The 24,429-nt window shown below is 40.6% G+C and overlaps 1 protein-coding gene across 7 annotated transcripts in view; it reads right to left on the bottom strand.

The window, feature by feature from the left end:
* eya4 (EYA transcriptional coactivator and phosphatase 4) overlaps nucleotides 1-24,429 on the bottom strand; it is a 460,934-nt gene that overhangs the window by 140,347 nt on the left and 296,158 nt on the right. For 6 of the 7 annotated variants that reach the window (XM_078542397.1, XM_078542398.1, XM_078542401.1 and 3 more), the window contains 3 exons: nucleotides 5,153-5,219; nucleotides 4,632-4,774; nucleotides 4,369-4,491 (listed from right to left, as the gene is read on the bottom strand). In XM_078542397.1, coding sequence (XP_078398523.1) covers nucleotides 4,369-4,491; nucleotides 4,632-4,774; nucleotides 5,153-5,219 — 333 coding nt within the window. Of the gene's footprint in view, nucleotides 1-4,368; nucleotides 4,492-4,631; nucleotides 4,775-5,152; nucleotides 5,220-17,944; nucleotides 18,023-24,429 lie in introns of all 7 variants that reach the window. The other variant, XM_078542404.1, reaches the window with a different exon arrangement.

Here is a 24,429-nt window from a genome sequence, read left to right as displayed (position 1 = left end):
TCTTGGGCTTTGCAAGTGCGGACTGGTAAGGTCTGTACTCTACCTATGATGAACAGCCAGAGCAACATGTCGTTTGATTTGATCAGCCAGTTGTTGGGTTGTACAGCCTTCATTCTCGACATCGCAACGGCACTGAAATTCATACACGACGTTGCTCAATTGTGTGGTGGGCAGAATGCCCTTTTGGACTGATAGCAGCATCTTGTTAGTGGAAAATACCACTCACATTGCCACTGCATAGTAACTGCATGAAATGGCTTGCTTAATCTGTTTTTCAAAGTTTTGAGAAACTTCTCCTTTGCAGGGTAATTTGATGTATATCGGTACTTTTCATGTCCAAAAGTGGCAGCGTTTGGTCCATTTGCAAATTTGCACAACATGCAGTGAACAGTAATCTGATCAGGATGGCCATTGTCCTACAGGATAACTATGATGTGGCCTAGTTCTGCATCAAGCTTGGTAATGAATGAAAACGGTGCAATAACATTGGTTGGTGTAGTATATAGACCACCAACTAGTGGAAGGGAAGTAGAGAAATAAATTTGCAAAGAAACTACAGAGAAGTGCAAGAATTATAGGGTAATCTTAATGGAGGAATTCAACTATCCAAATATAGACTGGGATGGGAATAGTACAAAGGGACAAGAAAGTCGAGAGTTCCTGCAATGCATTCAAGATAATTTTCTGCAGCAGTATGTTTCCAGTCCAATGAGAGGACATGTGCTTTTGGACCTGGCTCTGGGGAATGAGTTGGACCAAGTGGATCAAATATCAGTGGGAGAGTCTCTAGGGGACAATGACAATTGTATCATAAAGTTTAGGTTAATCAGTGGATGAACAATGGGCCACCTTCAAAGAAAAAGTGCTGCAGGCAATGTCAAGGTATATTCCCTTGAAGGGGAAAGATAGGACAAATAAATCCAGAGCGCCCTGGATGCCGAGAGAGATAGAAGTAAAGATGAAAAGGAAGAAGTGCGCATACTGCAATGTCAGGTAGAAAATACAATGGAGAATCAGGCTGAATATAGAAGGACCAGAGAGGAAGTGAATAAACTAATAAGAAAGGCAAGGAGAGAGTATGAAAAGAGGCTGGCAGCGAACATAAAGGGAATCCCAAGGTCTTCTATAAGCATATAAATAATAAAAGGGTGGTAAAAGAAAGAGTAGGTTCGATTAGGGACAAAAAAGGGGGACTTGCATATGCAGGCTGGAGAAATAGTGGAGGTATTGAACGAGTACTTTGCATCTGTCTTTACAAAGGAAGAAGATCCTACCCAGGTTGAGGTGAGAGAGGAGGTAACTGGTACACCAGAAGGACTTACAATGGAGAGGAATGAGGCGTTGGAAAGGCTATCTTTACTTAAAATAGATAAGGTACCTGGGGCGGATGAGATGCATCCAAGGGTACTAAGGGTAGTGAGAGTGGAAATTACAGAGGCATTAGTAATAATCTTTCAGTCTTCCTTAGACACAGGGGGAGGTGCCAGTGTACTGGAGAATTGTGATTGTTACCCCCTTGTTCAAAAAGGGGTGGAAGGATAAAGCTGGCAACTACGGGCCAGTCAGTTTGACCTCATTGGTAGGGAAACTTCTGGAAATTATAGTTCGGGACAAAATCAATAGTCACTTAGACAAGTACAGGGTAATTTAGGGAAGCCAGCATGGATTCATTAAGGGAAAATCATGTTTAACTGACTTGCTGGAATTTCTTGAGGTGGTAACAGAGAAGGTTCATAAAAGAAACGCTGTTGATGTGGTGCATAAGGATTTTCGTAAGGCGTTTGCTCCAGTGTCACACGACAGACTTGTGAGCAAAATTCTAGGTCATGGAATAAAAGGGAAAGCAGGCACTTGGATAAGAAATTGGCTGAGTGACAGGAAACAGAGAGTAGTGATAAATGGTTGTTTTTCAGGTTGGAGGAAGGTCTGAAATGGAGTTCCTCAGGGGCCAGTGTTGGGGCCCTTGCTCTTCCTGATATATATTAATTATCTAGACTGTGGTGTTCAGGGCATGATTTCAAAATCTGCAGATGATACGAAGATTGGAAATGTTGTCAACTGTGATGGGGATAGTCTTGAACTTCAAAAGGACATAGACTTGTTGGTGGATTGGGCAGACATGTGGCAGATGAAGTTCTAATGCAGAGAAGTGTAAGGTGATTCATTGGCAGGAAAGATATGGAGAGATAATATAAAATAAAGGGAGAGCCTCTAAAGGGGGTGCTGGAACAGGGGGATCTCAGTGTATACATACATAGGTCACTGAAGATGGCAGGGCATGTTGAGAAGCAGTTAATAAAGCATATAGTATCTTAGGCTTCATTGATAGGGGCATTGAGTGCAAGAGTAAGGAGGTCATGTTGAACTTGTATCAGACAATTGTTAGGCCTCATCTGGAGTCCTGCATCCAGTTCTGGGCACCGTACTTGAGGAAGGATGTGAAGGCATTGGAGAGAGTACAGAAGAGATTCACAAGAATGATTCCAGGGATAAAGAACCATAGTCATGGGGATGGATTGGAGAGGTTGGGACTCCTTGGAGAAAAGAAGTCTGGGAGAAGACTTGATGGAGGTATTCAAGATCCTGAGGGGTATGGGCAGGGTAAATAGTGAGAACCTGTTCCCACTCAAGAAAACATCAAGAACTAGAGGGCACAGATTCAAAATAATTGGCAAAAGGAGTAAATGTGATGTGAGGAAAAGTTTTTTCACCCAGAGGGTGGTTCGAATCTGGAACAAACTTCCTGAAAGGGTGGTGGAGGCACGTTCAATCGAGGTATTCAAAAGGGAATTCGACTGCTACCTGAAAAGAGAGAATGTGCAAGGTTCCAGGGATAAGGTAGGGGAATGGGACTAGGTAGAGTGCTCTTTCAGAGAGTCAGTGAAACTCGATGGGCTGAATGGCCTCCTTCTGCAGTGTAGATAGTGTGATACCGTGAAGGTGAGAAAATGCCTTGGAGCCTATTTACAAGATTGCTGATAGTCATTCCTTTCTCTGGAGCTTAAACTTTGGTAAATTTTATGCCATCCCCACACACTGATTTTAACCCAACGCACTCACTAAGAACTGGGTGGGTACAGGTTGGATGCCTGATTTACATCCTTCCTGATCTTACAGTCCATTTAAATCAATGGAACGCAAAATCAGGTGGCTTTCCCAAACCTTCTCATTGCCGATGGCTGTGTTAAGCTTGAATGTATAAAAAACTCTGCCATGCTCCTGGGATTTGGCGGGCATCTCCTCCAGTCTTTGTGTCTTGCTGCTGAAGTCACACAATAATGGACAGTCAGTTTTCTATATTGCAGAGTGTCACAGAAAGTGCCCTAGTAACAATATATGATATTCTACATTAAAGAATAGTTAAGTTCTGCATATGTGCGAGCACATCTGGAGTATCCTCCAGGTGACTCTTAAATAATGAAGCATGGTTCTTAATTCTTTTTTCAGTTCACTTTTTCTTTACAGTTCCTTTTGATCAACGCTGCTGTGAAGCAACACTGCAACAGCATTAAACAAAATAACTTCATTGCGACTGGTACAGCAGAGAAAAAAAATGAAAAGAAAGCAAGACTCTAATTTTAGAGCACATTTGAATTCTGAAAATGTTAAACCATACTACAGATATAGCATAAAAATGTATTTGAGGTTGGGAAAAGGTTAATGAGATCATTTTCTAAATTTGTTAATATAAAGATAAAGGAATCAATTTTTTTGGCTCCCTCTCTATCCCCAAAGTGTACTGCACCTGTCCAGGCTTGATGTCTAATTCATAACATGGCCTAGTGACAGCCCTAACCTCCTGGGGAGCAGCAGCTAAGAGACACAAGTGCCAAAGATCTGCTGGGTCACATAGTAAGAAATTTGTCTCTTACCTTTTAAACTTGTTTGGTTGTCTCACAGCACCTGGTGCAAGCCCACCTGGGCATGGGTACCTCATCCATATACTGCAGTTTCAGCTCTGCCCCCCACCCCCGCCCCCAAATTGAACCAGAAAACCTGGGACAACATAAAGGGGGCAAAGGCCCAGGTAACAGGCTATTTTCTTGACCTCTGCAGTCAGGGATTTCCCAGGGGCAAAGGTCAGGAAAATCAGCATCATTGTAGTTGAAGAAATAACCTAAAGTTAATTATTAAATAATATTTGTGGCTGTGACATTTAGATTCAATTATTTCAAAAGTAAATAATAAGGTTTGTGGAATAACTTTGTCAGTGTGAGACTACTTCAAATCCTTGTACAATTATTTTGAAAGCTTGAAATAGTAGTTAAAGTTTAATGTGTCAGCATTCAGAAAAGGAACAGGACCACAAAAGTCAAAAGTAAATTAGTTGGTAAGCAGACAGAAAGGAGAAAATAACACTGCACTAACCTTGCATTTGATAGGAATATGCTGTTTGGCCAGGCTGGGGTGCAGCAAATCCTGGGCTGTAACTAAGGCATCCAGTCTGCAGTGCAGATTGTGCTTGCGGAAGTCCCCCTTCAGTCTTGATTCCTGATAACAGCACACCCAAATTGGTTGAAACATTATATTTTCTAACGTTGTTCCTTGAAATGAAATTTTCATCCCTTTGCTTTACAGTAGACAACTGACTAAACAAATTAATTTAATAAAACCTCAGAGAAGTGCCTTACCATAAGTAGGTAATCCATAGTGCTGGCCTGTTTGAGAATATGCTGCATAGACTGCTGGCTGCTGCATTCCTGAATACTGGGTTTGTCCAGAATAAGCTGTCATTGACTGCACTGCTGGTGTGGAAAGAATGTGTGGGTATGGCCTATGGAGAAGAGAAAGCTATATCAAGCTGCCCACTACAAAGAGAGTAGAGACAAACTTATACCACTTCACAGTGCCAAACAGTGACATCCAGATTTTTTTTTCTATGGGACAATTCTACTGTATTACTTGGTGATGTCAGTTATTTGGGAAAAACATCACTGCCATTTTTATTGCTCCAGATGTAAAAAAAAACATTATCTTGTGTGACACCATAATCAGGAATAATATAAATAAAATGCATTTTTCTTACACATTTGAGAAATTTCAATAATGCAATCCAGGTTTATACACAACTTGGTTTCCATGGAAATGTATGTATGAGTAAATACTTGGAAGGCATTTTTTTTGACTGACTAAAAAGTTTTTTTATACTTACTTGGAGGGATAGAGCTGTGGTGAATATTGGTGTATTCCTCTTGGACTATAGCCACTACTTGTTATTACTACAGGAAAAAGTAAAGACAAGTGAAACATTAAATGACAAGCAGAACAAATGAATTTTGGATTTTGTGGCACAAACTCAAGTTAAGCAGGTGTGAGATAACAGAATAAACTTAAACAGCCAGGCATCTGCAGAGATAAATGCATAATGCATGGAAAATAACATTTAGCATGGTTAAAGGAATTGCAACAAACACAGATTAAGATGTCTGCAAAAATATCGGTTGAAATATAAAATACTTAATTTTATGATGTACCGATTGGGTGCATTAGTCCTGCCATATTGTTCCAGTTGGAAGTCAGAAGATGTAAGTGGAATATCAGTTTCTGAGGACTGAGTATTGACCTCCAAGAGTCTAAGTTTAAAAGTTTAATACGTTTTTTAAAAGTTTAAGTTAATTTAATTTTCATACTTATATCCAGTGGAAATTAACTTTTTGAGCGTGGCAATAGGAAACTTTCAAGAAATGAAAGGCTTAATTTTAATTGAGGTTTGTGGGGGGGGGGCGGGAGGTGTGCTGAGGCTGGCAGCAGAATGACCCAACAATCCTACCCCCATCCCTGTGCTATTACCACAGCGTGAAGCCAGGGAGATTTTAACCATGAGATCTCAATTACATGATGCACACAGACATGCACCCTAAGTCTGAAGGGAATCACTACATGGTAGGTCGGTGGGATTGGGATTTTGAGTGGCAGGCGGTTGCCGCCAAGAACCTGTAGGATCGTTCTCGGGGTCAGGATCTGCTCCCCGCAGGGAAGAGGAGGAAAGCCCAGGGCAGTGGGGTTCAAAGTTTGCTCATGGGCCCCGGAGGAGCACTCCTGCTCCGCCCCTCCCCACACGGAAACAAAGTGGGATTGGTTATCATCATCATGTCGGGGTCCGAATTATGAAATTGAATACCAATATTTACATATCAATGAGCCCTTTTGATGTTGAATATTGGCTCCACAGCTTCATAAATACACCAATATTACTTCTTCCATCTGTGGGTAATATTTTGATTGTGGATTCTGATAAATTTTGTTTGGTTACTTAAGTTTTGAATGCTTAGTTGCAAACTTAATTTATAAAAATTAAACCATATGTGTTTCAAGGTTAGGTTTCCCCTTTGAATAATTTGAGGATTGCATAACTTAGAAAAATGACCCAGAAAATGTTTAAACTATCTCTGACCAATTAAATGATAGTGAACCAGGTCAGTAATGTTCCTGGCTGGATAGATTGAAGAGCTGTGGTATTTATAATACTGTACAGTAATAACAAATGACTGCTAAAGTAGATCCATATGAGCCCAGCTGTAAACGTTCTCCATTTGTTCTTTTTTTAATTTAGATAAGGTAAGAACTCACAGGAATGGAATGAACTATTCCACTGGTGGTTTTTCTCTCCATTCCTTGTATTTTTTTGTATATATAGAAGTAAAAACATAACTTTGGTTCAAACATATTGTCGATTTTTATTTTCGGCTCAGCTTCTGACTGAACAGGAAACTCTTGGCATTTCCTAGTTCAAGATTCATGACAGAAATTGTAAATGTTTCATTCCACACACATGAAATAAGGAAACATAAACGTCAAATGTTTCATTTCCTTTGTAGGAATAAGGAAGTTCACCTAATTAATTCACAAAATTAAAAGTTAATGACAAATGGGAAACATCAGTATTGGCATCAATGGGCATCTTTCTATATCCTTCTATATTTGAAAAGATAGTTTTCTCTTGATCAGCTTGGTGCTAAACGAATGCAAGATAATAGGGTAGAGTTTCCGCTAGGTTGCGATGATATTTCCAGCATAATTCACCTGAAATAGGCCAAAGCAAAGCAAAAGATCAAGAAATTTCAAGTGCAATTTGAGTTTCCGTGATCTTTAGTGCCAGTTTTAAAAGCATCATATTAGAAAGCGGCCCACCCACAAAATTGGCCATTGATCCAGGTAGCATTATGACAAGCTTCCGCTAATTGTGTCTGTTTGCTGGGTTTTGAAGGGGCTTTTAAAATTAGGGTTTTTTTTAGACACAATTCCTAAATTTAAAAAAGTATTTTCAGTTATTTAAAATTGGGTTACTCACAGGTAGTTGACTAAACGCTCTGATTAAAAATTGCTTATATTTTTGCGATTAACCCATTTCCAGCAAATATATAAAACTGCAACAAGTTACCACTCTTAAATATATCAAAGAATGTGAAGTACTGTTCGATTGTGCCGGTACATGGAATATTTTATGTTCAGTGAAAAGCAAATGAGTTAGGAAGCAGTTTGCGTCCTGATTGTACCTAAAGCAGAAACTCTGTCCCAATATATGTGACTATACCACCAAAACCTTGAAGTTTAGTAGACACACACACATTACACACACATGCGCACGCACGCATGCGCACGCACATCCCTGCCAATTCCTCACAGCATTTACTATGCTGTACATGTCGTTCAGTCATAATCCCACAGATGGCAGCCAAGCACTGACGCCAAATGTCTCAGCCCGTAGTTCCTCTTATACTGAGCAAGATCACGAATACTTCTATATAAGGTCATTGAAATAAAAAAAGCAGCATATTCCTCCAGGAAGCTTACAGGGTTATGTTGTCACTACCACTTCCTAATTAATAATAATAAGGTGAAGAAAGATACATCTTGTGTAGAAATTATGCAGACTAACAAATACAAAGCAAACTAATTCTAGCACATAACAATTACATAATACAGATGACTTTTTTCTTATAATTAGTATTTTTTGTTCTGTTAACGGATTTTAATGCCACTGGCAAGGTCAGCATTTGTTGCCCTTGAGAAGATGGTGCTGAGCCACCTTCTTGAACTGCTGTAGGCACACCCACAGTGTTGTTAAGGAGGGAGTTCCAGGACTTTGATCCAGTGACAATGAAGGAACGGTCAATGTCAGGATGGTGTGTGGCTTGGAGGGAAACTTGCAAGATGGTGGTGTTCCAATGCACCTGCAGCCCTTGTCTTCTAGGCGGTAGAGGTCATGGATTTGGAAGGTGCCGTAGAAGGAGGCTTGGTGAGTTGCTGCAGTGCATCTTGTAGATGGTACACACTGCTGTCATTGTGCTTCAGTGGTGGAGGGAGTGAATGGCTAAGGTGCTGGACGGGGTGCCGGTCAAACGGGCTGCTTTATCCATAGTGTCGAGCTTCTTGAGTGTCCTTGGAACTCAACTCATCAAGGCAATTTGAGAGTAGCCCATCACACTCTTGACTTATGCCCTCCAGAGTCAGGGGGTGAGTTACTTGCTGCAGAATTCCCAGCCTCTGACCTACTCTTGTAACCACAGTATTTATATAGCTGGTCTAGTTACACTTCTGGTCAACAGTAACCCCCAGGATGTTAAGGGTGGGGGATGTAGCTAATTTTTTGCCATTGAATGTCAAGGGAAGATGGTTAGATTCTCTCTTGCTGGAGATGGTCATTCATGCCACACAAGTACCAGGCAATGTTGCATGTCACTTATCATCCTAAGCTTGAAAGTTGTCCAGGTCTTGCTGTATATGGGCACAAACTACTTTAGTATCTAAGGAGTATCAAATGGTACTGAACACTGTGCAAATATCAGCAAACATCACCACTTCTGAACCATTCTGGCCTACAACACTGCTAAGGTAGATTTACTCAACAACTTTGCCTTGCCAACTGTTGAGATTATTGTTCTTTAACAGGAGATATCTATGGAAGACGTGGGGTTAGGGGAGAGGTGGGGTTGTGTGGCTAACATTATCTTCTTTTATAACTTTTTCCATACTTCAAATGCTCTTTGAATGAAATAGCTCTGCCTGAAATTCCAACTTTCTCATTATATCCCTAGTTTTTGAGCCCTTGGACAACACAAATAGTTTGAGAATGTGAGTAGAAAGACCGCCCTTTTTACAGGAACAATCACAACCTCAAAACCTTTCTTTTTATAAAGGATCATCAGAATCAGCCCCACCTTCAATGTGACAGGCAGAGGATACTGTAGCACAATATAAAAGGGCTACAATATAAAAGTGAATTTGAAAAAGCAGCAATATAGCACACAAACAAAAAACATGCTAATTTTTGTCCCATCAAAGTAATGGCATCAAAATAACTGTGTGATCTTGAAAAAGATTGAGGAGGAATCTGTCCAGTGCAAGGAAGGAGATGGCATTTAAGAAAGATTCTAAACCATTAAATTACGCAGTGCAAGGGCGTTTGCCTCTGATGTCTTCTCCATAGGATCAATAAAGATAAAACGGACACATAAACCATCTTTCTTTCACTGCACCAGTGCACCCCCAAAAAATATTCCACTAAACTTGGTGGGTGCATGATAGGGTACTTTCAGGCTCCAGCACATTCTGTCACAGTCCTAGAATATAGATGAAACACCGGCCTGATTATAATCCACTCAAAACCCATTAACTTGCATAGAATTAGAATTGGGCCCACACAGTCCAAAATGTTAAAAGACTTGATGCATTTACGGACAGCGTTCAATCACATGCATAGGAATATTGATACATCCTAAAGGATTTTGCAATCTCATGAGGTCCAGCTGCCACAGTGCCTTGGTCCATGTGATGTGCACACATGTAAACCTCTTTCAATTCTCCTCTGAACTATGCTGGGATGTCTTCATTCAAAGCCTTTATAAAGCCAGCTGAAGGCCCTCTCGGGAAGAGCAGAGATCCACTTCCAAAGTGGCTACGGTATTAAAATTCATTATATGCAGAAAAATTGTGATTTTTCACTGCTGGGTTTTCTCCTTTAGTAAAATGGAGCAACTCCATGATGATCTCTGTTCTGCTGTGTCATGGCTGTAATTCTAGCAACATCCAAATTATGGGCTCTTAGTTAAAGGGTGGCACCATGGTACCAAACAGTAAAGAGGAAACAAGTATCGTTACAAATAATGATGCTATGAGAAGGAGGTGAATGCTGGTTTAGATCTCAGGCTTCCGCTTTTATTCAAGGTGGCAGAGAGCAATGAGAGGTGGAAATTACTACTCTGTGGTGGTGGAACAGTAGTTAGCGACTGAGCAAAGAGACGCGTGAACTAATTCGGGAGGTGCCAAGGGACTTATGGTTGTTCCCTGGCATCTGTCTACAAATAAGCCATAACGCAAAAACTGATTACATCCTCAATTGCTAATTAGAATGGACTATATTAACACTCTGCATCAAGTACTGTAGGTGGAAAAACATTTTCTTTTAAACAAAAATAGCAAAATTAACCATCTACCTTGACAATGGCTGCCTGCATTTTAAGTGTAATTGTATTTAAGTAACAGCCCAGGAATTGGTAGTGCCAAGTTTCTATGGGGCAGTCTGCACCCAATGACATTACAGGGAATCTGAGTACAACATTCTCTGACATTTATTTGTATACAATTGACATAGCTGTGCCTTCTCCTAGCACAATCAGGTCCAAACACTGAAAAACATAGGCGCAGTGCTCTTCAGGAGCACAATGGAAGCGAAACTCTTTTGTACACATGGGGCAGGGTTTTCCCCTCGTCGGGCAGGTGCGGCAGAGAACGGTTGCGAGACGGACCGCCACTTGCGATCGGGCTCCAACCTCGATTTCACGCTGTCTGGCCAATTAACGGTCAGCCGGCGTGAAACACGCACTAAGAGCCTCAGCGCTACAGGGGTGGGGACGGGAGGAGTGCGAGCGCTAAAGTCTGCTCGTGCGCGAGGAGGCACAGAGATGCCTCAGGGAGCAGAAGAATTTTAAAATGAAAATAAACATTTTACAAATGATATAAACATGTCCCCACATGTGACTCAATCACATGAAGAGGGACATGTTAAAAATGATGTTAAAAATTTTTAATTTTTTTTTAGTAGCCATTGGAAACCTCATCCCGCCCGTGGATGAGGTTTCGTAAAAAATGCAAAGGCCACCTGGCCTATTCGTTTGCCCGCCAATTAAACGGTTGAGCGGGCAGTGAAAAATACAAATTAATTACTTGTTTAAGGGCCTTGATAGGCCTCTTAATTGTTGGCGGGCACACTGCCGCCTCTTGCATGCGTTCGCCGACTGAAAGATCACAAGAGTGCGCGATGAAGTCGGGACGTTTGCCCGACCTCATTGTGCACTATTTCGCTTCCGTTCGGGTCGGGCGTGCACCCAATCATGGGACAAAGGATTCTGCCCATGATTCTGGTGCTGATTGATCATATAATTCCAGCCCCATTAGCTGTCAACCATCAAACAATGGAACAGCTCCATTTATTAATCTCCAGAGTATTTTACACATAAGATGCTTTACGTTAAAAAAAGGAAACATTACAATTTTAAGTACGTTGTACAAAAAAGACAAGTCTTTCAAGCTGCTAACTTGTTGGTCCAAAGTCTCAAATACTCCATTTATACTCATAACTTTCTGCCAGAATTAAACCTGAAATTCCACAAACTCCACAGTATGTGCAATATAAACTATCCAAAATTACATTGTATCACCATTGAATAACCCTCTGGGATAGTTTCATGACTACTAAAAGCAGGACAGCGACAATTAAGGAATGGAAATGGCCCTATACGACGCTGCAGTGCAAATGGGATTATTCTGTTGAGTTTACATTGGACACTAAGGGCAGGATTTTCGGGTTTGGGACGGGACCATCAGAGTCAGTTGTGGGTCCCGTCCCTGCACTATGTCAGGAACAGTCAGCTGACATTGATTTTGTTTCAGCTGTCATCTTGAGGCACCATTTCAACACTTTTAAAAGAGTCAAACTAAAAAATGGCACAACCGATGGTCAACCATTGTGGAGGGAAACGCTTCCACATAATGACCTATGGCCGCAGATGTGGCCAGGTAGGTGGGAGGAGTGACCCTCCGAGTTATCCTGGAGTGCTGGCATCCAAATCTGCTGCCAGGAGACCATTTCCAGCAGCTGCTCTGCTGCCTATGCCACAGGAACCCACAGGCTGACTGGAAAATTCCAGTTGGCCTCCGATACACGGCCTTAATTGACCTTTTAATGACCTTAACTAGCTACCCACTGCTCATCAGCAGGCAGCTGTTCTGCCCTCAACTTGGCCTTCTCAAAAATGGTGTGCTTGCCAGCAACGTGAAATTACGCGGCCATCCGCCTCCATTTCAGCCCCATATTGGGGTGAAAATCCTGCTCTAAACTTCAGTACATCAATAATTATAAGCCTTAACAGTGACATTACTGTTAACATTTGCACCAGACTAATCAAGGCTCAGATTGAAGGTTTGGGTGTTGGACTTTAATATTGGGTTAGATCTCCTCCACAAACTGGTAGTCAGTTACATCCTATTTGGATCATTTCCAAACTGCAAATAGTACAGTTTTCTTCCATCCACCTGACAAGACTAAGATAGATGTATAATGTGTACAGACTTTACATTATTAAATCAATCTCAACAGAGGACAACAAGACTGGGCAAGGACACCGAGTTTCTTTATGATCTCATCTGCTATTCGTCCACCATTCTGAAGATTAAAGTGGCACATTATACAACACAGAAATTACTCTCTCCTAATCCATCATATCTGTACTTCAAAGAATACATCAAGGAATATGTTACTTTATTTCTTCATTATATATTAAGAATATTTTAATAACATGTGTATTTGAATGATAACTGCTGTTGTAGAAAGAAATTCCACGGTGCATGTATAATGTATTTCCCCAAGTGCACTCAAATTCCCTCGTTTGAAAAGTTGTATTATAGGAATATTATAGGAAGTTGTATTATATTAAGAATTCACCCAGCAGTAATTAATTACTAGCTTGTGGAGTCTTTATCTACTTATAGGATTACTCCAGGTGCAATTATAAACAATTCTACGTAACTGATGATGTCTGTTAACTGCAGCCATCACCACCACCACCCCAGCCCCAGCCCAACCCCTCTGGTAGCAAACCTTTTAGTTGGCAAATTTGGAATTTAGATTTCAATTATTGCTCCCATGGTGCCCGATTTTAACTCATTCAAAACCCACCGCCTGCACCGAGTTAAAATATCTCACTGGCATAACTTAAACGTTCAAAATTTGCTACATTTGCCACCCATTGCACTGCACTAATCTTAGGCCCTTTATATATATATAAATGACATTTGAAATGTCTTTTCCTTTGAACCACTGCAGTCCATGTGGTGTAGGTACACCCACAGTGTTTTTTTCTGTAGTGGTCTGATACCACTGAGTGGCTTGCTAAGCCATCTCAGAGGTCAGTTAAGAGTCAACCACATTGCTGTGTCTGGAGTCATGTGTAAGTCAGACCAGGTAAGGACCGCAGATTTCCTCCTCTGAAGGACATTGGTGAACCAGATGGGTTTTTATGGCAACCCGGTAGCTCTATTATTATCATTATTAATTAGACTAGCATTTTACTCCAGATTTATTAATTAATTGAATTTAAATTCTCTCTGCTGCCATGGTGAGAGTTGAATGTGCATCACTGGAGCATTAGTACAGATTCCTAGTCCAGTAACATTACCACTATGCTACCATCCCCCTAAAAACATTTTTTTAGTTTACTTGTAGGCTGAGGAACAGGATTGCTCCTCCAGGCCCTACAAGCAAACCTTGAGCCTCCTCAACCCAAGGCTTTCTCCTCTCCCCCTGGCTAGGGCCTGGATTTTTATCTTCAAGGCAGGTATCGGGAGTTGGGAATTTTCCCGACCCTGTGATCCCATCTCCTATGTTGCATGCCCTATTTTCATGTTGGGGAGATGCACTGCATCGAGACAAGCCCACCGCCTCCATTGACAGGCCGGATGCAGAAACGGGACCAGAGACAGAGGCATGCTGATGCTGTTGAGGCCTGGCTTGGAGGCCTGTCTCTGTGGATGAGGATATTGATGGCTCGAAACAATAATTAAAGCAAAGATCAGTTTCATGGCACCCCCAACACGTTTCCTCCTACACTCAACTCCCCCATTCCTCTCAGTGTTCACTTTTGGCTCGATAATAACATGTTGCAATCCTTTCAAACACCCGTAGATCTGGCAAAAAGAAAGCCGAATAAGCCATTGGGAAAAAAAAACACTCTCCCCTGGAGGGTCATAAGTCTCTCAAAATAATCATACCATTTTAAAACCATTTGAAAAGAATCATCAGCCGTTTGAATAGGACTTCAAACTGTGAAAGTCAATCTTGTAATGTTTTGTTACATTTTGCATCCAAACCCTACCAACTCTGGCTATGGGTGACACAGATACACCTCAGATTGCAGCATTTCTTGGTGAATTATAAAGTAGGAAACACTCTTTCCACCTCCAGGTCATCTCACTCACCAGATGTAAACCAGGAGGCCTTCCCCATTGTGGGCACCTCCAGGAAAATCACAAGTGATCTGAACTAGCCACCTTTAAAATGTGCTGCAAGGTTGAACAACAGGTGATGGGGTCACCGCACTTTCCTGTGCAGCTGAAAATAGCTGGCGCCGGGAATGGACGTAGGGCTTCCACATCTGGCCCCACCTCCATTTTGGTCCTGATTGAGACCATGAAAATCCAGCCCTTGGATTCCATTCTTGCAGCACTTACCTTGTGCTGGGGACTGTATCCCTGTTGACAGCTTAATGCCGCCTGATTTTAATGGCTGAGCAGCCACATCCCCCCCCCCACCGTCATGGCTTTTTGGCTCTTCTGGCCTGGAAAGCAGCAAGTGACACAATAACGAGATCCAGCCACATTGTTGAGTGAACTGAGACAGAAACATGCAGTAGCCTAGTGGATTATGGAACTCAGAGTTCATGAGTTGAAATCAACCTTGACAAGTTAGTAAAACTGAATTCAGCAAATTTGTGTTTAGCATACAAAAAATGAACATATGAAAGCTACTGGATTGTAAAAAAACACCCAACTAGTTATCTAATGTCCTCTGGGAAGGGGACTTGCCATCCTTACCTTATCTGGCCATCACCTGGCACCAATTCCATACTATGAGGCTTACTCTAAATGCCCTTACATAAAGTGGTGATGGGCAATAAATATTCTGTTTTCTTTGCTCACATTCCAAGAACAAATTAAAAAATATTCAAGATAGGCCACAGAGTATAGGAATGGAAACAGGAATAGTTGAACACTGGGTTAAGGATGAAAGACTATCTCTGATGCCGGAATTAGTATAAATGTAGTTCTACTGCATGCAATTCCACAGAGACAAATGGTCCATAATTCAAGACTAATTGACATTAGCCTGGCATTCTCAGTGAGAGAAGCCACATGAATGAGCGTCATGGGTAATGGAAATTCCATGGTGGTGTAGTAAGAAGTGCTTCTCAGAGGGTGGTTTTAAAGTGCAACATTGGGAGTCGCATACAGGCAGCATTATAATGCATTATGAAATCCTAATAAAATAAGCACCTGGAATTTCTGTTTGGTTCTCCCTAGAACAGTGGAACACCACCACCCCTAACCCGTCCCTATTTTTAGCAATTTATGCAGTTTCTTGGGGGTTCTACTAATTTCCTGCTTACATTACGCAGAAGACCAGATGAACCCTGTGGTACATTCAGCACCACTCAATTCATTAATTTTTTAAAAACAAAACAGCATTTTCTTTACAAGTTAAAGTTCTGATGAATATTTTACGGTTAAGTTACTGACTCAATACCATGGGGGAGAAATTCAACACAAAAGAGCTTATTTGTCAGGCATTAAATCGGTATTAGACCTCTGATTTTGTGTACTGTTATGGCATGCCTGAAATATACTGAAATAGTTGTGGATGGCAAATTGACTTGGGCAACTTTTAGTTGGCAAGGGTGTCAATTAGGCACCTTAAACACGCAAATTTGTAGGATCCTGAATGCAAAATTCAGATACAAAAGGGTGAAGATTGTGCTGTGGATGGATGCTCCGTATAGTTACACCAGGCATTGTGCCGCCTAAGCAGCAATCCTTAAAGGTGCAGGCAAGCCAGCATGTATCGGTGCCAGTCCCCAGCCCAGATAAATGGGGAAGCCTGGTGGCAGGAAGGGCATCTGGCTGTAAAACCACCCGCCAAATCCAAAAGAAAAATAGTTGATATGAAGGTGATCAACCAGCAATGTGGCAACCCCATGCAACATGGGAGAAGTCAAAAGAGAAAGGAAGGATCCTTAAAGGCGGCAGCTCAAAATAAAAAGGCACAGCAAACAGCAATCATTTTTGTTTCTATTTTTCTGGAGAGCACCACCTGAGTCCACAGAAAAACTCTGGATGCCACTGGCATGTACAGGTTCCCTCACAGACTCTAGACCTGGTCTGCCAGCATCGGACTCAGCTGACTTACAGCACTCTTTGCTCAACCAGCTGCAGCGGGGTGTCCATTTGGCACCTGCTGCTTGCCGGCAGCATTTCAGTTGGGCCCAAAGCAGAATATGTCTCAGGCTTCAGGCTGGTGTGGACAGGAGGTGTCACTCTGCTAAATTTGCCCCCGTTTTGGGTGCAAATCAAATTCCTCGACCAGTATATTAGTCCACTCTAAAGCTACTCTGTACAAGAAAGCAAAAATAGAGGGCTACTCAGCTGCAGCACATAAATCAGAACACTTGACAGTGGGCTGTGTTTAAGAGCACATTCTTGGTGGTTTACTGTTTGATAAACATAGTCATGCCTTTCTTTACTGAACAAAAATTCTCACAAAGGCAAAATTAAAAATTCTGTCATTAATTTAAACCTCTTCACTCACATTGCTTGAGAATAGTAGTTAAATAGGATTATTTGCAATTTTGAGGTATTATGAAATGCTTACAGGCACAGCAGAGCTGAATAAGATGCACTAACTAACATTATTTATGCCGTCTCAACATGAGCTTAACCCAATAATTGCATGAAATCGTATAGAGATATGACATCCATTAACTCCTGATCCAGCATTCAAGGTTCCCTGATAAAACATTTACAACAATTTTTTTCTCTTTTATCCCTTCCTTTCCTTGATGCTGATGCCCTCTGGTACATTGTATAAGTTGTGATGACTTCTGTGAAGGGAAACACAGATAAGCCCAATCTTGTCCTCACCCATATCCACATGTGTACTTACCAGCAGGAGTCAGTGGTAGTGATCAAGAGTATAAACCCTGATTTTACACTTCACTGCACAGGGGCATTGAGGTCTTTACATAAGATACTTTCTGCCACCTGAAATCTGGCATAGATCAGCAACTGAACCTGGGACCTTCCAGTAAATATGGTTCAGTGCTACACTAGGCACTGTTTTATTCACTATACCATTAGGTTATTAGGCAAGTTGTGTTAATACATCATTCATGAATAATGTAGATATGGACTCTATCTTAATGGCCAGAATTCCAAGCTGGTATCTTCACTTGTAAGAATAGAAAGTAAGAAAATAGAAAATACCACAGAAAATTGAAAAAAATTCTTATATGTTTAAAGGGTAATCAAATTTCCGGAAATGATGGAAACATAAGAAAGGTTATTATTCTGTATCGTTTCAATACCCTTTCTAATCTGCACATTCTTGTGTACTTCCGTTGAAAGCATGAACAATGCTATCATAATTCATGCTCTTCCTCTCCTTTTCAAAAGGAAAATCACATCGCCATTTAATCACAGACATGTACCTTAGATATGAATACACCAGTGGTAATTGGTTGGAGAAAGTACATTTCACTCTCTAATATCATTAACACTGGTATAATGCAGCGCTACATGTTAATCTATCAGTCAGAGTTCTAGTTTTGTCACCAGTCAATGAGGTTGGGACATTTTTGCCTGCTCTGCAAGTTGAACTATGTGGCCAGTGCCTTACCTGACCCAGTGTAACTGTCAAGTGATCCATCTCCTGTTGTTGTGGCAGTGTCACTGCTGCTCATTGGCTCTGTTTTGACTGCAAGAAGAGACACTACATAGAAGAATAAGTATAAAAAAATGATGTAACCCCTAGTTTTTCATTCTGATTTATACAGTGTGTTTGGGCAGTCCCAGCTTTGGTTTGCAGCCATATGGTTTATGGTTAGCATGTACCAATGCTGGAACATAGAGCCCTGAGGTCAGCATGAAAAAAAGGCTGCAGTCACATTAACTCATCTTAGAGAGTAGTACTACTTCAAACAGGGGACGATAACAGTTTGTTTTTTGGTGATTAAAGAATCCTGATATTTAGAAAAATATGTTTTGCAGTATATATTGTACATGGAAATGCTCTGTAATCTGATCCAAAATGATTCCCTGGTAATACTGCAGCGAATATATCACAGAAGTTGTTAATACCTTCTTGTGAGCCTGGAGATGCTAAAGTTCTCTTGACAATGCTAAGAAAGGGATGTTGTAATTTTTAATGTTTAAATAAAATGTAAACAATATAGGTTTTACAAAATAAAAGATACCAGGGAGTGATCTCAAGATTGTAATCTAATCTTGAATCTTTGATGACGTTGATAAACCACTTAAACTCTAATCTTGCAATATAGGATATCCTATGAACCCTTCAATCAGACAGTAACCTTGTAACTCACTCCAAGGTATCCATTATTGTATATGTAAAAATAGAATATACAACAGACAGCGATAGTTCCGCTAAAAATAAATTACTTGTACATTGGGCGAGTGAGGTCATGCAGTGGTTAACTTTTCGTAAATCGCTGCCCATCACATATCTATTCTTCAAGCTTTTACTATTTTGAAAATTATGTGGTTTGCTTATGTAGCAAACTACCAGCTACTCTATTGTGATGATAACACTGTTCATCTGAACAAATTAAATATGTATGGCATTAGAGACAACTGTAAATTGAACTAAAAAGTATTATTTCTCTATGCATGGCAAAGCTGACACACGATGAAAACTTGTAAACCAAACACTGTAAACTAGGCGTGCCAAGAAAACACAACAAGGCAAGTACAATAAGTTAGAAGAAAAAAGAGTTGTGCAACACTCGCATGCAATTTGTAACATCTAGCAAGGAGATAGGGACCAAAGAACTGAGTGATGTGTTGTTACATATTTAAACTGCTTCCCATTCTCATTAAATGCATACAAAAGCATATTCCCACAGAGTCAAAACTTAAGTACCGGGAACCTTTGTTAAAAACTCGATATCAGGAATACCGAGGAAAATGTTTCTTTTGGCCAGTTACCCAATGTGTGGGAGAGTGTAGCTGTGAACCCATATCCTACGATTCTGTGACACCACATTGTTGCTGTGCTTCCTACTCATTGAGAAAAGATTATTTAATCCTCTAATGAATCAAACTGAACAAAGAGGTGTTCAAAAACTAACTAAAACATTAAAATTAGGGAAAATTGTTACACAAATGGTATAAATGAAATACACAATTACAGGGTCAAATCTAGTTTATTCCACAAGGGAGCAATGAGCAATATGCTATTCACAAATAAGCTAGATATTCTACTGTTATCCATCATGGATGGACTGACATATTATTGCTGGTGGCGAAAATAGTATTTACCTTGTAAAACTGCAATAGTTACATCACTAGCCAATTTAAGGACAGAAATCTGGCTCATTGGGTTTCCAAAATAAGTAAGTTGCCTATCATAAAGTGAGCTCAGGCTTAAATAAATTTAGGTTTCTTACATCTTCTTGTCTGTACTTAAATTTTAATCTTGTAAAATTCCTTTTTATTTCTTCATACTGAAGCAAACTGAAATCTGAAATGGACAGAAACAGAATTAGAGGCCTGAATTTTACCCTTAGCGGGTGCTCCCAGTCAGTGGGCCCGGGAGTGGTCAGGAAATGGACCACCGACTGCAATTGGCCCCCAGCTGCGATTTCATACTACCTGGCCAATTGACGGCCAGCCAGGGTGAAATGTGCACTGAAATGCTCAGCGCTGCCGGGGTGGGGGTGGGAAGAGGGCGAGTAATGACATTTCCGTGGGTGCGGGCGAGCGCCGAGAGAAAGCTCCCTGAAGGCAGACAACTGCCCCAGGAAGCTGGAGACCTGAAAAAGTTCAAATAAAGGTTTTAAAAGCTGAAAAAAAGTGTCCATGCTTCATAATCAATCACCTGAAAATATAGCTGATAAAAATGCTTTCCACTGAAATTTATTTTTATTTTATTTCATCACGGAAATTTCATCCCGCCCTTGGATGAAGTTTGCTGAAAAATACAAAGGCTGCCTGGCCGACTCACTCGTCCGCCAACCATAAGGTTGGGGGGCAATGAAAAATCGGAATCAATTACGCCATCAATAGGTTTAATTGCCCTCTTAACTGTCAGCGGGCCCGCTTCCGACTTCTGCCCGCACCAGCTGACCAAAATATTGTGCGGGTGTACGATGACGTCGGGATGCCTGCCCAATGTCTTATCGCGTGATTTTATGCCCAATCAGGTCAGGCACGCACCCGCGGGATGTAAAATTCTGCCCAGAACGTGTGATGGCTAAACTCAAAATTGACAATGCATCTTTGACGTTGTTCTCCAAAATTTTTGGGAAGCAACAGCTTTCTAGCTAATTTTAATTTCACTTGTTTGTGCCTGGCAAAATCATTTTCCGCTGGAAACCTTTGAGTGGTCATGTCTTGATCAGCATGGATTATGCTAATTGGGATAGCTTGTCAGAAATTGGCACTCATTTCCAACCTTACCTCTTAAAAAAAATGAAGTTAGCAATAATAATAAAAAAAGTTCTCATTAGGATAGCTCCCATAAATTTTTTTTAAAACAAAGCAGGAAGTCCAGTTGTGTAGAATCATTCTAATGTGGGTGGGGCAGGAAGAAGAGATGGAACTTTTAACCTAACTGACCAATAGAAATGGGACAGGTTTGAGTTAGAAAAATCTGATTGTACTTTTGTGATGGTGATTTTGAAATGGTTTGGAATGTTCTTCCAGATATTTTATGAATAAAGTATATTTTTCAAAAAAAAATCTAAACGCTACCTTTCAGGCATAGTACACTAAGGGGCTGGAAAGTTTTAGAAACCCCTCGGGCTGTATGCCTAACAATGAATATGAATAGAAAAGTATTGAAATTGTATTGAGGCACCTCAGAGAGGAATATGCTCTGTGAAGGAAAGTTGAATTCTATTGCACTTTCTGTAATTTTTCAATTTGAAATGTTTTTACCCCCAGGCTTTGTGCCTGACATGGAATGTTTATTGAAAATATCAAAAGCATTACAATTGTATAGAGGTACCTAAGAGTGTAACACACAGGCCTGAATTTTTCAGGCAGTGGGTGGGCTTGGCAGGAGCAGGCAGTCGTGGAGCTGATCGCACCCGCAATTGGCTCTGTGTCACCATTATACTTGGGCGGGCCAATTAAGGCCCGCCCAGCATACTACGTGAGCCGTGGCACTCAGCGCTACCTGTGCGGGCAGGGAGGGGGGAGGAGGGAGAGTCGGGGCCAACACTCTTTCGTGCATGTGCGCGAACGAGCGCTTCAATCTCCTTGAGGCACAGAGCTTCCTCAGGAAGATTGAATTGATGTTGAAATAATTAAATAAATGGTTGAAAAATTTATTTAAACATGTCCCCTCATGTGTGAGATGGGACATGTGTTTATGAAAGTTTTTTTATTTAAAATTAATAAAAGCTTTAGGAAACCTCATCCCGCTCCTGGGTGAGGGTTCCTAAAAAACGCGAAGGCCGCTTGGCCATTTTGCCTGCCTGCCAACCTTAAGGTTGGACGGGCAGCATTCGCAATTACCTTAATTAGTTCCTTAATGGCCTTAATAGGTTGTTTACATGTCGGCGGGCGCGCAGCCAACTCTGGAGCGCGCCCGCCGAACGAAACATCAGCTCGATGGCGTCGGGATGCACACCCGACATCATCGTGCGTCACTTTATGCGTCCGCGTGCTGACTGAAAAATCCTGCTGACTGTATGGGGACAAGTTGAGTTTTTAAGGCACTTTCTGTAAGTTTCATGTTGAAATGTTTTGAAATGCACTTCTACAAATTTTATGAATAAAGTATATTTTTGGAAAGAAAAGATTTAAACCCCGCCTGATTTCACGCTCCGATGCTCTTGGCAAGCCTGCTAGGTTAAAATAAAGGCTTTTAATTCTGCATTTTAGGTGCCAAATTACTTTGCCACCATTTGTGACAAATTCAAGTCAAACCCTTAGGTGCAGATTTTCATCTTCATCAGATGAGGGAATCTGATGGGGCCACCATCTGACATATAAACCAGTGGAATGAAAATCGGATGGATTTTATAAAAAGAAGCAATTCACTCAGTCAAATTACAGTCCAAAAAAATCTACCTGCATGATGTTGATAAAAAATTGGAAAATAAACATAGCTGTTAATGGCTGTACGTGAAACTAAAGGGCCGATTTTAATTTGGATTAGGAATTGGGGGTGCTGGAGCCAAACCCGCAATAAATCATCTATCCTCCCACTCCACCCCCTCCTCTGGAGCGTGATGCCTGGGGAAATTTCAATTCCTGGGCCTCATTTATTTGTCCCAACTCTGACTTCTGCATGATGCTGATGCGAACGATGTTACTGAGTGGGGTTAGTGGTGAAAGGGCTTAAAATCAACTCTTAGGCAATTGTTGTCTTAGTCTGCAAGCATGTAACAATGATAGAATAAAATGTTACATCACCATACGTTAGTTTAAATTGACCTTGGGAATCGCAAAATACTGTCAGCACCAAATATTATTGTTGTGTCGTGATATCAAATGAACAGCACATGGTAAGTTTCATGTATTTTTAACCATTCATCTTTCTAATCTGGATTAAAATGGTTTCTAAATAATTTACTGCATCATTGTCCTGAAAGTCAATCTCGAATTCAAATGTTTGTACTAAATTCCCCTTTCCACTGTTTTAAGAAGATGTTAGTTAGCTCATTTAAAATAAATAGATCGCTACCTTTCTTAAAATAAAATTAAGCACACTATTTTAGGGAATTTGATATCAGCTCATTAATAATTTGTGAGCAATTCTTCACTGGCTTAAAGGAGGATTTAACATTCCCTTTTCTTCATATTAAAGAGCTATTTACAAGCAAGACTGATAGGGTTTTGCAACTGGCACTGCTATGTTTGTAAAATTGCATTTTATCTCAATAAGGCAAAGCCACTACTTTACCTTCATTCAATGTACTCTAGTTACAAAGCAATAATGACACTATGACAACATAAGGTCTGTTTTACATTTACAGCTTTCCAGAGAATTTTGATTTCTAACCTAATTATTGTTTTTCCTTAAAGTAAGGATCATAATGAATGCACATAAATTTCATGTAATTGGAAATGTGTACTGAACCTTTACATAACTTAGGCTTCCCTTAATACATGGGAGAAGGCAATGACACAAAATATAGTACAGGTACTGAACTGGCCAACTCTGCAGAATGCTGCACATTTGAGTTGGACTCCAGCACATAGTATAATGATGTTTGCATTTAATGAAATATAGTTTGAATGTGCAGGATTTAGCTGAATGACTTCAAGTGTGACAAGATGGTTTAAATCCATCCCTTGAACATTTTCATGACAGCAAATGATGTCAGGCAACAGGGATTTCAAACATTAATGATTGAAATACATTTTTTGTACAGTAATGGATGACGCATATCACTTTGAAGAAGAAAGTCTGAAAATATTTTTTCAATGGTTTTATGTGTATTTTTAAGTCTACTTAGTTTATTCAGTGGATAAGGTCAGATTTCATTAACATTATTATTACATGGTTTGGGGATTCCCTTTATCCCATGATTCCTTTTAATTAATAGATTTCTTTTGGCTTCTATCAATCAGAATTAAAAGGGCCATATTTTACAAGAACACAAGAATTAGGAGCGGGAGTAGGACATTCGGCCCCTTGAGCCTGCTCTGCCATTCGATAAGGTCATGGCTGATCTGATTATGGCCTCGACTCCACTTTTCTGTCTGCGCTCCATAACCCTCGACTTCTTTGTCAATCAAAAATCTATCTAACTTAGCCTTGAACATGTTCAATGACCACACTCCACTGCTCTCTGGGGAAGAGAATTCCACAGACTAATGACCCTCTGAGAGAAAAAAATTCTCATCATCTCCATCATAAATGGGAGACCCATTATTTTTAAACTATACCTCCTAGTTCTAGACTCCCCCACAAGTGGAAACATTCTCACAGTATCAATCCCATCAAGACACTCAGGATCATGTACGTTTTAATAAGATGACCTCTCATTCTTCTAAACTCCAAAGGGTTTGGCCTAATCTGCTCAACCTTTTCTCATAATATACCCCCTTTATTCCAGGAATCAGTTGAGTGAACTTATTTAAACTGCTTCTAATACAATTATATCCTTTCTTGAGTAAGGAGACCAA

The sequence above is a fragment of the Cetorhinus maximus genome, chromosome 5, assembly GCF_964194155.1.
Source record: "Cetorhinus maximus chromosome 5, sCetMax3.hap1.1, whole genome shotgun sequence".
In the NCBI taxonomy this organism is placed as follows: domain Eukaryota; kingdom Metazoa; phylum Chordata; class Chondrichthyes; order Lamniformes; family Cetorhinidae; genus Cetorhinus; species Cetorhinus maximus.
Note: the sequence above shows the minus strand (reverse complement) of the source record. Positions and strands in the feature narration are given on the sequence as shown.